This window comes from Opisthocomus hoazin, chromosome 19 (genome assembly GCF_030867145.1).
Source record: "Opisthocomus hoazin isolate bOpiHoa1 chromosome 19, bOpiHoa1.hap1, whole genome shotgun sequence".
NCBI lineage: Eukaryota > Metazoa > Chordata > Aves > Opisthocomiformes > Opisthocomidae > Opisthocomus > Opisthocomus hoazin.
In genome coordinates, this window is record NC_134432.1 from 13,458,821 (window position 1) to 13,472,240 (window position 13,420).

General features: G+C 38.8%; 1 protein-coding gene across 6 annotated transcripts in view; it reads right to left on the minus strand.

The window, feature by feature from the left end:
- AK8 (adenylate kinase 8) overlaps nucleotides 1-13,420 on the minus strand; it is a 79,767-nt gene that overhangs the window by 53,084 nt on the left and 13,263 nt on the right. For all 6 annotated transcript variants that reach the window (XM_075439663.1, XM_075439664.1, XM_075439665.1 and 3 more), the window contains 3 exons: nucleotides 12,044-12,093; nucleotides 11,242-11,355; nucleotides 5,525-5,593 (listed from right to left, as the gene is read on the minus strand). In XM_075439663.1, the coding sequence (XP_075295778.1) occupies nucleotides 5,525-5,593; nucleotides 11,242-11,355; nucleotides 12,044-12,093 (233 nt within the window). The remainder of the gene's footprint in view (nucleotides 1-5,524; nucleotides 5,594-11,241; nucleotides 11,356-12,043; nucleotides 12,094-13,420) is intronic.

Genomic DNA, 13,420 nt, shown 5'->3' on the forward strand with positions numbered 1-13,420 from the left:
AAATTTCCTATCAGAAAGAAAGCTTTTATTTCCCACATTATTTTTGTAGGTTGAGTAAGCTGCAAAGCTATTAAAAAAAAGCCACATTCTTCTTGGAAAACAAAAAAGATGGTGAATAGGCAGATTCTCTCCCCAGATAAATCCAGATAACATCACTGTCCTTGCGTGGAGTTTCACAGAGACAACATGATGATTTTTATCTGCCGAGGTAAAATCAGAAAGAACCAATAGCCATTGCTCTCTGCCTTCCCATTCAAAGACAGCCACTACCCTTCTGAACTGTTTAATACTAAAGTAATTCTGCCATTTCTTTTGTGAATCTCTGGCCTAAGCTTAGTTTCTAAATGTTCCTAAGACATCAGTAAGGTTGCTCAGCTCGCTCTCTCTCAAATTCATCATGCAGCAATTTCTTCACCAGCCTTCCCCAGTTCTATAAATTCCCTCCACAACACCAGCAGTCAGAGGTGCCACAGCCAACATGTACTAACCCTGCAAGATGAAAAGTCTTCATATCAGCTTCACAAGTCCCAGGTTCTAACGTAATGCTTGCAATAAGTTTTCTGCGTATGCTGGAAGACCTACCCGTCTGATCCCTCGCAGTCCTAACTACATTTGTATTAGAAGAACACACAACACAGAGTCTCAGCAGAGCTGTTGATCAATAAAAATGTTCTCCTTGGAGAATGCCTGTGACATCTATAAACCTGTGAGTGTCAAAACAATGGCACAAAAAATTCTGTATTCCTACTGTCAGTGGGATGAAAGCTGTACAATTAATGCCAAGCCAATGACACCACAAGGAGAAATAAAACAAACAGCTGGTGGTACTATGGTCCAACATACTACTCCTAATCTATTAACATTCTCAGAGAAAAAAATGCTGACTCATGCTTTGTGAGAAATGGCATAAATCTCTTCAATGAAGCACAAAATCCACAATATTAATTCTATTTCTAATCACACTATGAAAAAATTGCAATTGAAATGCACAGATCCTCTTTCAAATGGAAGCAGCACACACAATGTGAGGAAGGTTTAGTGACCACAAATTACTATCTATTAATTAAAAGATTTTTAATAACTATCACAACTTCAAAACGTCAATTAGGTGTTTTTCCAAAAAAATAGCTGAAACCTTAACTAGACCAGTAAGATCCACTCTATTCTTGCTGAATGTCAGGGAAGCTTTATAAAGGATATTTTACCCCCTAGTTCTGCAGTGCATCCAGGACCAGTTCAATGTTGCTGGTGATAACAATCAGAACATAAAATGTAGGCAGGACACTATGCAGCTGTTGGCATTTTAACCATCTTGTCACCTTACTCAGAGATTACATGACCTAGTAATTAAAATGACAGCCACTGAGAGATCCTTCCCTCGTTAGTAAAAGCAGAACTAGAAGCACACCAGCAATTATAGAAAGCACAGGACAGAAAAAAGCATAGGGTGGATGCAGCCTTTGGAGAGCAATGGATTTTGCTTACACACTGATGATTAGTAAAACTCGCATTAGGAGTATCACAAAAAGCACTGAAAAAATTAGCTGTTGAAAACATAACTTCTTTTGATCAGGTTAAGAGACTTATGTGGAAAAAATAAGCATGTTGGAGAGGCTTTAGAGCTACTGTTCTAAAAGCCCTCAACTGAAGATCTATTCATCTATTTGCTAGTTTACAGCAGTTACTGCCATCCAACAGCTCTCCTCCAGACAGCATTAGAGGACAGATTGCCCCAGCGACCACTACGTTTGAGAGATCATGTGAGAAAATATTTAACCTAAACTATTGAAAATACCAGGGGTACCCCGGCATCTTCCCTATCCGATCTGCTAACCCCTAGTAGCACAACCAGAGAAGCTGTTAGCGTTAAGCTGAGGGGGGCTGTGTCTGGGGACTGAAACCAGCCTAAAGCCTAGGAGTTAGCAGCCAGAAGAGCAGTTTCTCTGTTGGGTTTATTGTCTTTCTAACTTACTTTCATTTCTACTGGTTTAAAGATACTTTAAACATACTAGAGCAGAAGTTTCACTTGAGATAGATGTTCACATCTTGCCACAAGGACAAGGTAGTAGATCATACAGTCACCTGACTTGCTGTATATCCATGATACCTCATCGCACTGCTTACATAAAAAATGTTGACATTCATAGTCTTTTTTAGCCGCTCATTTGCTAGTATATCCAGAGCTGACAATACTGGTTTCTCAAGTGTTTCTCAGCTACACTCTTTATTTCAAAATCCCACAAAATGAACAAGGAGGTACATGACATGTGTGTTCTTAAACAGGTTCTCCTGCCAATTGAAAGGCCTAAGTCCTGTGTGAATTTAGTACAAATAAACAAATACATCAAATACTACCAGATATTTGATCCGGAGTGTTAAATAACTATTCTGAGTCAAAATAAAACAGCTCAGCCAAAAATACCTTCAAGATAAACCAGACAGACCCATATAATTCAAGCACAGTGACAGAAATGCTAAAGTTGAATTCTACTTTGCAAATTCAAAATTAATAGACTAATTATGGAGCAAGGTGTGCAGTATTTTGTAGATCAAAACTGATAACCCTTAGGTTTTCTGCCAAATTCTTTACTCCTTTCTTTCTAAGGATCCAAAAATCATTCTTTCAGTCTCCCAGATGATGAAGCATGGAGCAAGAAACACAGGATCCCAAAACACAAAAAAATTGGTCCATTCGGAAAAGGTGGGGAGGGGGGTCATGTGCTTCTACATAATGAACTAGAAAATTCTTCCACAGTCTTCCTAGGCCTCCACCATACCAGTGCAGGAAGAGAATGTAAAGAGAAACAACAGCTAGGTTTAGGAAGAAAATAAGAGCTTGAAGTAACAGCAGTGTGCACTTTGCCTAAAACCTGTGTCTTATCTGCACAGCAAAGTTGATTTTATTAGTGCACAGTAAGTGGGAAGACGGCAGGAGTGGGCATCAGAAAAATCCACACTCAGCAGTGTAGAGTTGCCGGTACATTTTAAACTCTAACATCTTGGTAACACCCCATTTAAGCAAATACTGGTGTAGTTCAAAAGCACAGGGTTCAGCTCTTCACTATCTTACTCCAAAGTTGCAGGAATTCAACCCCATGAATGTCAATGGGATTCACACCTGGCATAAATCTAGAATAATTTAAAGATGAGCTAGGTTTCTGTTTCATGAATTTCCCCTCCTAAAAACAATTGCTGATGTTTCTTTGAAGGAAGAGGAGACTTGTCCTGTCATTTGGAAATATGTGGGGAAGCCAATTACACATGCCAGATCTTTGGTACAGTAAGTCTCTTGCTAAACCTGGTTTTAAGCTAAAAATGCAATGAAATGTTCAAAAATCACCCACCTTAACTTATTTTTAGTCTTTCAGAGCTGCCTCTACTGATGTAAAAGGAAGGACTTTTATAGCAAGATATGTCCCTATGCAAATAAGGGCAGTGTCATGCACTTTTCTATGATCTGGCAAAAGAACCAGATAATCTGGGCAAGGAAAGGTTTGTTTTAGCTTAGTGACTTTTCTCTGTAACATTAAACACGAGCAGGTAGTATTCTAAATAAAATTCTCTTGCAACCAGTGGATTAGGTAACGGGATAGGTCAAAGTTTAGCTATTGCTAGTTCTAAACTAGTGCTTAAAGCAAGCAGCATACTACCTATTTTGCTACAGCTATATGCTTGCAACAGAAACATGACACAGAGATGTCCTCTAGCAAACCTGTCAGGCAGGAACAATTTAAGATATTACATCTCCAGCTATTCATTACCATCGTGATCAAGTTCTCCTTTCCACAGTTGAGACACTGTAATTGACCATCTGATCTAGCTTACACACGGCAGGTCCATTGAAAGTCACTTGCATCAATGGCTTAAGCTAAGATAGCTGACTTGGCACTGAAGCACGTGAAGACTTCTTTGGCAATACATGAGGAAGAATTTCTTCACTCTGAGGGTGACGGAGCCCTGGCCCAGGCTGCCCAGAGGGGCTGTGGAGTCTCCTTCTCTGGGAGATATTCAAAACCTGCCTGGATGAGGTCCTGTGCAGCCTGCTCTGGGTGACCCTGCTTTGGCACGGGGGTTGGACTGGGTGATCCCCAGAGGGCCCTTCCAACCCCGATCATTCTGTGATTCTGTCAATCATTCACGTTATCTGAGTTATAAAAGTCGAAACCTTCAGTCAGGGGCAGAAATTTTTTTAAACTCTTCTTGCTACTTACGTTGATGTTTCTCTGCACCTGTGGACAACTCCATGCTACAGAATTACCATCTTAAAAACCACAACGCAGTGGCCCAGCCCCCAAGATGATTTTGTTTTACATGGATGGAAGGATCCAGACCACTGCAGACTACACCAGAAATCATGGAGACAGAGAAAGAAGTACAGGACATAAGGTTTTCAGCATTTCCAGTTTCTTCCAGTGCCTAATGTTAAGAAGATTTAGGGAGCAATTTTCACACTTCAGTGAACTGTTAATTACCAGCCCTGCTTTATTCCAGCAAGGAGTAAGACAGATGATGATGTTGAGAAACAACAGATTTCGATAAAACTATGAACGTCGCAATATCTCTGTGGGGACAGGAAGCACCAGTTATCCCCTGACCCAAAGGTGTGGGTATGACACAGTGACTATTCTGGAAAAATGCGCTACTTATCTGAAAAAAGTTTAGTCCTTCGTGAATGTAACACCTACTTTGGACTGGACTTTTACCTCTAAAGTAGTGCACCAAATAATGTGCAGTCCATATTTTGGCACTGCTTAGAAACAGTTTTATCCATTAGAGTAGTATGTCTCTTACAAATAACCCCTTATATTGGGTTGATTATGGACTCAATAAACCATAGCATTTGAGACTTTAAAGGAAACACATAAAAGAGATTTTGCTTTCCTTGAGCCCAGACATTAATTTCAACCAATATTAATCTACTTGTCTTTTGGTTCCACATTAAAAGTCCCTACTTACATTAAGTCCAAGCACACAGGGGAGAAAAAAAAAAACACCACACATCTGCAAATACAGCTAAACCTATTTAGTTGCCTATTTGTGTAAACGAACAGTGAACATATTAATTATTACCTAGAATATATTCAAATGCAGTTTTTCCTAATATAGGGTGAAAAAAAGACACAATGAGAAAAAAAGAAAATTGATGAGTAATGTTAGACTTTTTCCCCCTTTCCTCAATAAGATTCAAAATCTTAACTCAAGATATTGATTTTTATATATTTTCTGTTTATCTGTTTTGTCCACTATAACTCTGCCAGTTGCCCCAGGCAATCAACAAAGCTATCCTTGTTCAGCCTTTGATCATCTCTGTGCTAGAAGATTAGCATATGCATACTCTCATCCTCCCCTTTATCCTGTTAATAAAGCTCCAAACTCCCTCTGCTGATGTTCAAGAAAGCAATCCACTCCAGAGCCCCCAATGATTTGCCCCCATTCCCTCCTCTGCTCAGGACTCAGAATGCTAACTACTATGCACGAGTTGTGTAAGTGCTTATCCACCGGCCCTCTGAGGAGCAATTCTTACTTGTTTGATGCAGTCCACGTTTGACAGACGTTCCTGGATCAGATTGGCCCAAAGCGCATTGGGAATTTTCTAAAGAAAGAACAAAAAAAAGGCTGAATATTCACAATTGAGTTCAAAAGGAATTTTACCATGCAGGCACATTCCGGTTAAAGGTGAACCGAGATGTCTTTTTAAAAATAAATAAATAAACAAACCTGTGCAAGTCCCAAGTCATTAACATAATATATCACAGAGTTAATAAGGGCACAAAAATCAGCTTTAAAGGTAAGCTGAACACAAAGCCTACATCCATGCTTTTTGCACACTAACATGGAAGCAGTGCCAGGGTTTGCACACTAACACACACACTGGGCATCAAACCTGCAAAGGGATCCATAAGAACATCACATCCACAGACAGTCCTTTTTCCTGCAAGTATCTGACTCACCACTGCTTCATACGTCAGTGGACTCACCAGTAGTGATCTCAACAGCTATTATGTGAGACAAGTCGAATTCACCAGTAGTGATCTCAACAGCTATTATGTGAGACAAGTCGAATCTCATACACAGCGCAGATAACACAGAGAGTCTGATTTTCAGGAGGTTTGTTTCATGGTTTCAGGTAACCCTCACTCTTTCATCATCCACAAAGTTTATTTAAAGTACTTTTTAAATGTTAAAATTAGTTTATTTCTAAACTCAGGACTGAAACAGGATTGAAACTGCACATGCTAAGATTTTCAGAAGTGCTGTTTCTTTCTGTGACTATCACTTTGCCTATATCTAGAGATGTTTTGTAAGATAGTATTTGCTATCTGCAGAGGAACAAAGTTCCTTTACAGACTTAGTACTTCCCCCACAGTATTTCTTCCATTATTATATCCGATTTTCTGACAAGAAATTAACAATACCCTTCTTTCCTTGGAAGAATATTCTTAGCTATCTTGTTAATTTAGGCCTTCATTCTATGCTGAGCTTGGATGAACAAACTCTGTGTTAGCCAGTTTAACTTCACAAAGTCTAGACCTTTGGCCATACCAGTTAGAGCAGCTGTTTATCATTTGACTAAACGCTTTGATCAGTCTCATTCATTTTGTCATTATCAGTAAAATGAATACTCTGACAAAATTCTGCAGTCAGATTCTCTATTTCCCAAGTCAGAAGATTCTCTTTTGCCTAACACTGTGAGCTTGACTCTGTTCCATGCAGTTCCATATACTGTGGGTTCCCATCTCTCTTTTCTACCAAACTGTCTGAAGGACATAATCCTAAAAAAAGAGTATTTCTGTAGGCTTAAATTATACCAAAGGCTGTAGATAGATATAATGAAAACATGGTTGACAATGCAGAAAGATTTCATAACAATCTTCTTCATTAGATCATGAAACAATTTCACCAGGAGCAGTGTAAACATAAGTCACTTCAGAGTGGAGGAAGCACTCCAGAATACACAAGAGAGACCAGTCCTCAGCTGGAGGAAGGGACAAGGTGACTCAGTCAGGTGGTGGGTTTTCTTGTCTTGTTTATCTCTAATGTCCCCAGTTCTCAGTGCCTTTCCTAATATCAGCCATTCATAAGGCAACGTTCAAGCAGGTAAAAGAGAAAAAGGGAAAGAAATTGCTGAGTTTCTTGAAAGTCAGCAGGTCCCATAGGGTGGTGCGTCAGAGCCTCCTGCAGCCTCTCGCTGCTGGAGCCTGGCTCTGTGGCTTTGAGTCTGTCACCTTCCAAAGGTGCATCATGCTGCTATCAGAAACAGCTAGTGTCTTTCTTGCTTCTTTGATGTGTCATGTCAAGACAAGCAAGCAACTGCCGGGGGTCCACCCTGCTAAGCCTTGCCAAACCAATTTGAACCAAAATGATACTAACTTCTTTCAGTGCAGTGGTATACTTAGTCCTCTCTTTTGAGCCGGGTTTATTGCATAAAAACAATCAAGGACACACATGTGGGTATTTCAGTGTTTTAGTTCCTTCTGCTCTCTGTGGCTCAATTCCAGTCTCATTTCCTGGGCTGTTTTCCTCCTACTGAGCAGTGGCCTACAAACTAATTTTCAATAGGTTGCTTGTAGAATGCCTAATTATTCAACTAGAAATCATTACATCTGATGCATATCAGACAGCACATTTACATTTTCTCTTTCATAACACTCACATAAATATATCATGAGCCTGGTAGGTGGGACTTGACCTCCCAGGAATCTGCAGTAATGGACAATGATACACAGAAGTTTGATAACTACAGAACTGTATCTTATCCCAGGCATTCAGGTTAGTTAATGGAAACACCTACTGCTACGGTATTTTGTTTATGTCCAGACCACTCTTCTCTACACACGGATTTAACCACTACTTCCATACTGCTGAAAAACTGTACTCATTCATGATTAATTTTAAACATTCCATGTTATTTCAGGGACATCATATTTCAACTTACATGCCTGATCTACTCAGAGTTATATTTCAATTACCTTTTCATAAAACTGCTACACTTTTCTCTTTTTGGGGGAAGCACTTTCACGAGATGTTTTTATTGCAAGTTTTGCACATACTTGTTCTGAAAACACCTACAGCTAAAAACTTCTGACTTCTCCAAGTTTGCGCCTTGGAGAGAACAGCAGTCAAGTTTGAAGAAACTGAGTTTAGTATTCTGAGAATTATGAATGTTTAGATTTAGCTTGTTCAGATAAAACCCCACGAAATGCCAGTCTTTTTTACGTACGCACAAGACTGGAACAGTTCCTATTTGTTCCTTCATAGAGGCTTGTCCCGGAATAGAGAAGAAAGCTGAACATGCGTAGATAAGGATGCCTTGAGTTCTCCTCTCTCCTACTATATTTCTTCTTAAAAAGCATGGGGATATGATGCAACTCTAGAGCAGTTTTAAGTCATTAAGTAGTATGCAAACACCTTAACTGCAATTTAGTGTAGCATTTAGAGCACACCCATCCCACAAGCCCACAATTACCACAGTTGTTTCAACTTCTTATTTTATCCAGTTAAGAGGAAAAGTGAAACATGCAATAGCTCATCATTAGACTTCACTATAGGAAAAACTTGGAGGTGCTTCCTATTAACATTATAATAACTAGAGATGAGGGAATAATTTGCAATGATTTATCAAAAAATGTAGCCTCTTTTTCTGTTCATGGAATATTTATTGATAGCTTGTGGTTTTTCAAATTTATTGAATATTCAAAAATATTTGACTTCTTTTTGAAATATTTTTACATGCAGAATGATCACATTTTGCTTTGAACAGTCAATATTTAAAATTCACTGCCGGAGCTATGCTCATTAGTAAGTGGCCAGGTGTGTGTTAGTGAACGATTGCATGTCCAATTTTAAAAATTGAGCTTCAGAGAATAATCACGTCTTTTAAATACACCTTCCATGAACTCTTGTGCTAGGAAAACTCAGATGCTTTAGTATTCACTGAGAGTGAACACAAAAGAGATGAAAGCTTGGCTAAACACAAGTAAGTAAAATATGTGAACAAACTTTTGCAGATCTTTGCCCAAATCTGGTAATATTGGCCTGCTGACCTAAAAATGAACTACCTTTGGCACTGGGGTTAATTTAGGCACAGTAACGTTATATGCATGAAACGTTCCTCTAACAACATCAAATTGTGTTACATGATCTTCACACCAGACTTTCAAAACCACGGTCTTAGTTCCTGCTGTTCCTCTTTCCACTTATTAAATTGCTTTGGCCGGGACTACAACTTTTTAATGCCCTGGTTGTATTAAAGATAGTATAAACAGCTATTGTTCTGTTCCTGAATAGACATTCAAACCCTGTTAGTGCTAATGGATGTTATGTATGCTAGAGGAGTCGAGTTTACCACTTGCTTCAGCAGAACCTGGGGTCAGTTATGGCAAAAGTAAACCCAGCAAGCAGCCATGAACCAGTAAGGGAAAATATAGCTCGAGACGACAATTTGGTTACATTTTAAGTCATTGTAAAGCTTGCACTTATTTAGAGGAAGCACGGAGTTCCTTCCTAGTTATAGGAGTTACATCTGAAGAAGCAAACTCTTATAAAAGAACAAAAGAAATGATTTAGAAAAACATTCCAGGATCTAACATCTCAAAAACAACGGCAAACCGCACAGTACTAAACCACCACCAGATTCTGCTCTTTGGGCACTCCTTGCTACCTGATTAGCCCTGACATTTTTTACTTTCATCTTCCACACCATCCATCTTTTTAAACCAAATAAGCCCAAAAGGACACTCTTGAAAGTGCATCTGTATAGTCTGAAATATGTTAATAATTACAGTAATTAAACCAAAGGGAATTTTTGTTTTAAATTCTCCCCCTCCAAGCTGAAATTTATGAACCTAGCAAAACAATCTTTAATAATTAGAATGAAGATTTCTAAGTACATATTCTCAATAAGAATCATTTTAAATCATCCCAGCCGAAAGCAAACCTTTTTGCCAGTAAGTTCAGCAAGTTCAATGAACTCTTTCCTCTCAGATCTTTAGGTATATTCCTTGAGGCAGCTCCAAACTTCATTCACTAATTCAGTGTAATAAACACTACCCTATTTTCAGCCTAATTTTCCAAGGAAAAAAAAAATTAATCTATGTATCACACTGCCTACTGTCTCAGCAAATTATTAATCTGTTGGCCAATTCCAATCAAATTTAGCAGTGGTGTAGAATTCTCACAGTTATGAAATTGCTTCAATTTTTACGAAAAGAGGTGATGAGGGAGAAAAGATAAACTCAAACTAGTGGACTTGCTAGAAAGAGTCACAGAAAACCAGACTTCCTCCATTCTATTACACGTGGAACAGTTTGACCTCTGGTGAAATGAATCAGTTAAAAGGGCAAGAATCAGAAGCAGAGATGCTTCTGTGTATTCAGAATATTCTTTCAACGTATTTTTCCAAACTACTTGTTCCTAGCCTTTAATAACAAGACAATCACATTGCTGATTAACTAATCCTGTGAGTCATGACACCTACAAAAAACGTTCTTTGGGCAAACTCCTGTGAACACTAGCTAGGAGGCCCTCAATGAAGCACGAATGGATTTAAAAACCTGTCTGGAGCAAACCGGGTGCTCGGAGTTCGGTAGAGTGCATCAACCCAACAACTGAACAATCTCCTGAGTCAGCTGGTATTGCCTCAGCTTGATAGCTTCTAGGGTTTTCTGTAACTGACTGGATTGTCATACTCCTTTTGAGTTAATGCACCAAGTTGTGTCATGCTCCAGAGAAATCAAACACACACAACTAAGTCGCACTGTCAGATCAAAAAAAAGTTCTTTGTGTACGTATTTTCCAGAGCATTTTTTACCTAAGGAAACCTCAGAGATTAACGCTTATTTAATTGAGATTATCAAACATGCTGAAATAGAAGACGCTGTTTAATGATATAATGAACCATTCTTTAAAATTTATGGTGCATACCTGGACTTGTCTCAATTCTGTTGCTCATGTCTAAGGTTAATGCTTTCAAGACCTCCATTACTTTACATTGTCATTCCTGCCCCTATTCTACACCCTGACATGTTTTTATCTTTGTTCATATCTTCTTATCTAGTAGAGGTTACCCTTCTTCTCCGAAACGCCCTGTACCTTCATATACACAAACCAATGTACAAACCACCACAGACACAAGAATATTTACTCTGTTCCGCTCAACTCCTAGCAGTGGAAATCACGGGAATGCCATATAATTCCTCTTCTGTGACATGAGAGCTACTGTTATTACACCCTCTCACACACCTGTTTTCTTTCTTTATATGCCTTTGCTTCCTTTGTCAGCGCTAATATTTCCTTGAATAACAAAGTCTCCTGAGAGATACGTATGGCATCCAAACGTTTACAAAGCCACATTGCCTGAGAGAAGAAAAAAAATACAGGTCAAAATATTTGGAAAAGAAATTAAGCATTTTTTCAGAAAACTGCAGAAAGACAGAAGCATTTTCCTAGCATTCCATTTAAGTATACAGAACATATGTGTAACTTTAAGCAGTTTCTTATATTTTCAAGAGTCTACAGCTTTGATTAAGGTCTTTTTCATCTACAGATATTAAAGAAGAAAGCATTCTTCCTAGCACGCACACACCACCATCATCTGCAGTTTTGGTGGTCAGCTTTCTCTGTGGTTCAAACACAACTTTGATATTTTCAGTTAAGTGGTACCAGTGGACAGGACAGACAACTGGCCATGAAAATGGAACAATCCACAACACGGGACTACCACAAATCTCTCCTCCCAGGTTAATTAGTCCTGCTAAAAAGCTGGGAAAACAAGGCAGGCAGAAGTCTGTTGCCTTACAGCAGTATCACTACCACTACCTGAGCGAGTTCTCACAGAGCTCACTTGAACATTTCCATTTAACCGTACTGTAATATACAGGCATATCCCTCAGGAATGCCACCCGTCAATTCGTCTTGCACTCTCCAATCACTTAGATAATTCTGAAAATTATTTTCTCAGAATAAAATTTTCACAAGTGCTGAGCTCAGCAGAAAGTAAAAAGGGAAGCGGACAGTATTATAACACTGAAGGTAGCATACTTACAACTGTAGTTTTCCCAGAAGCAGGTGGACCAAGTACACAAATTCTTGGAGCTATGAAACCAGAATATGTAATATGTGAACACCAAGATGCAAAACAGCAAAAATCACAACCACTTTCCCACTACTGCACTGATTAATATAAATGTAATCACAATGAAGCAATCATTTCAGCTGTAAATCTGCCTCAATGGAGACTTCAGGATTGGGTTCCACTGGGAAAAAAAGGGGGGGACACTAAGTCAGTGCCAGCTGGGTCTTCCTTTAATCCTCGTGGTCAATGAGATTAATACTCTAACTAAACATGCTGCTTAGAGAGATATACAAGATGTGTATATATATATATATATATATATATATATATATATATATGTCTCAATCAGTTTAAACACATGGATAGTTTAGTGGGTGAACCAGAGCATAACATACAGCCCTTTCCTCATCCGAGTGTGACTTTTATTCCCAAAACATTGATACAGACCTAGCACGTTCTGTGATGAAAAACTATTTTAGCTTGCACATGCAGGACAGGACTATTAAAAAGTGACTACTGTCATAATCATAGAATGGTTGAGATTGGACAGAAATTCTTGAGATCATCTCTTCTCTCATTTCCCTTACACATTATGGTAATAAAAATACTGTTTACTTTGGCAAAGCTTTTGGCTCACATCACAAAAAAAATGCAATTTCACTGTTAATTTCATCTAAATACGTTGTGTCAGGGTTCAGAGAAGATTTAGACATTGCAAAATTAAGCACTTTCTCTCTACCTTTTTTGACAGCTACCTTCAATTTTTCTAGTCATCATTCAAAGTAATTTTCTTTGTCTCTGTATCTTGTGGTTCTCTACTGCTTGTCCCTCTCCTTTCCCCGAGGGGGCAAGGTGCGAAAAATACTTCCCATTCTGAGGAATTCTTAATCTAATGCATACAGACAACACAATAGGCATGACCGTTGTAAGCTTCATTGGAATTGGAGCCAAGACAAACAAGGAAAAATGGAGCAACTCTTAGGAAAGTATTTGGAACTTCTTCCATGAACACACCTTGGGCTGCAATCCCTTGAGCTGTCATTTTATGATGATTTTTTTGATGTTTTTTCTCCCTATACCTCAAAGGGGGGAAAAAACAAAGCCAAAACAGAAAGGACTGATGAGCACTTACTGGGAGTGACACAGGTCAAAACAGAGGAGGGATCTACTCACCCAAAAATCTCTTCAGCTCTTGATAACCAAGGGAGATACAGTGTCTGACGGCAGCAGACAGGAAGGATGTGAAATGTATTTTTATGAGGCCTTCCATGCACTCAACAGTTATTGGGCAGGTGCAATTTTAAAACATACATGAAACCCAAATTACAGATTCATCTTTACAAAGTT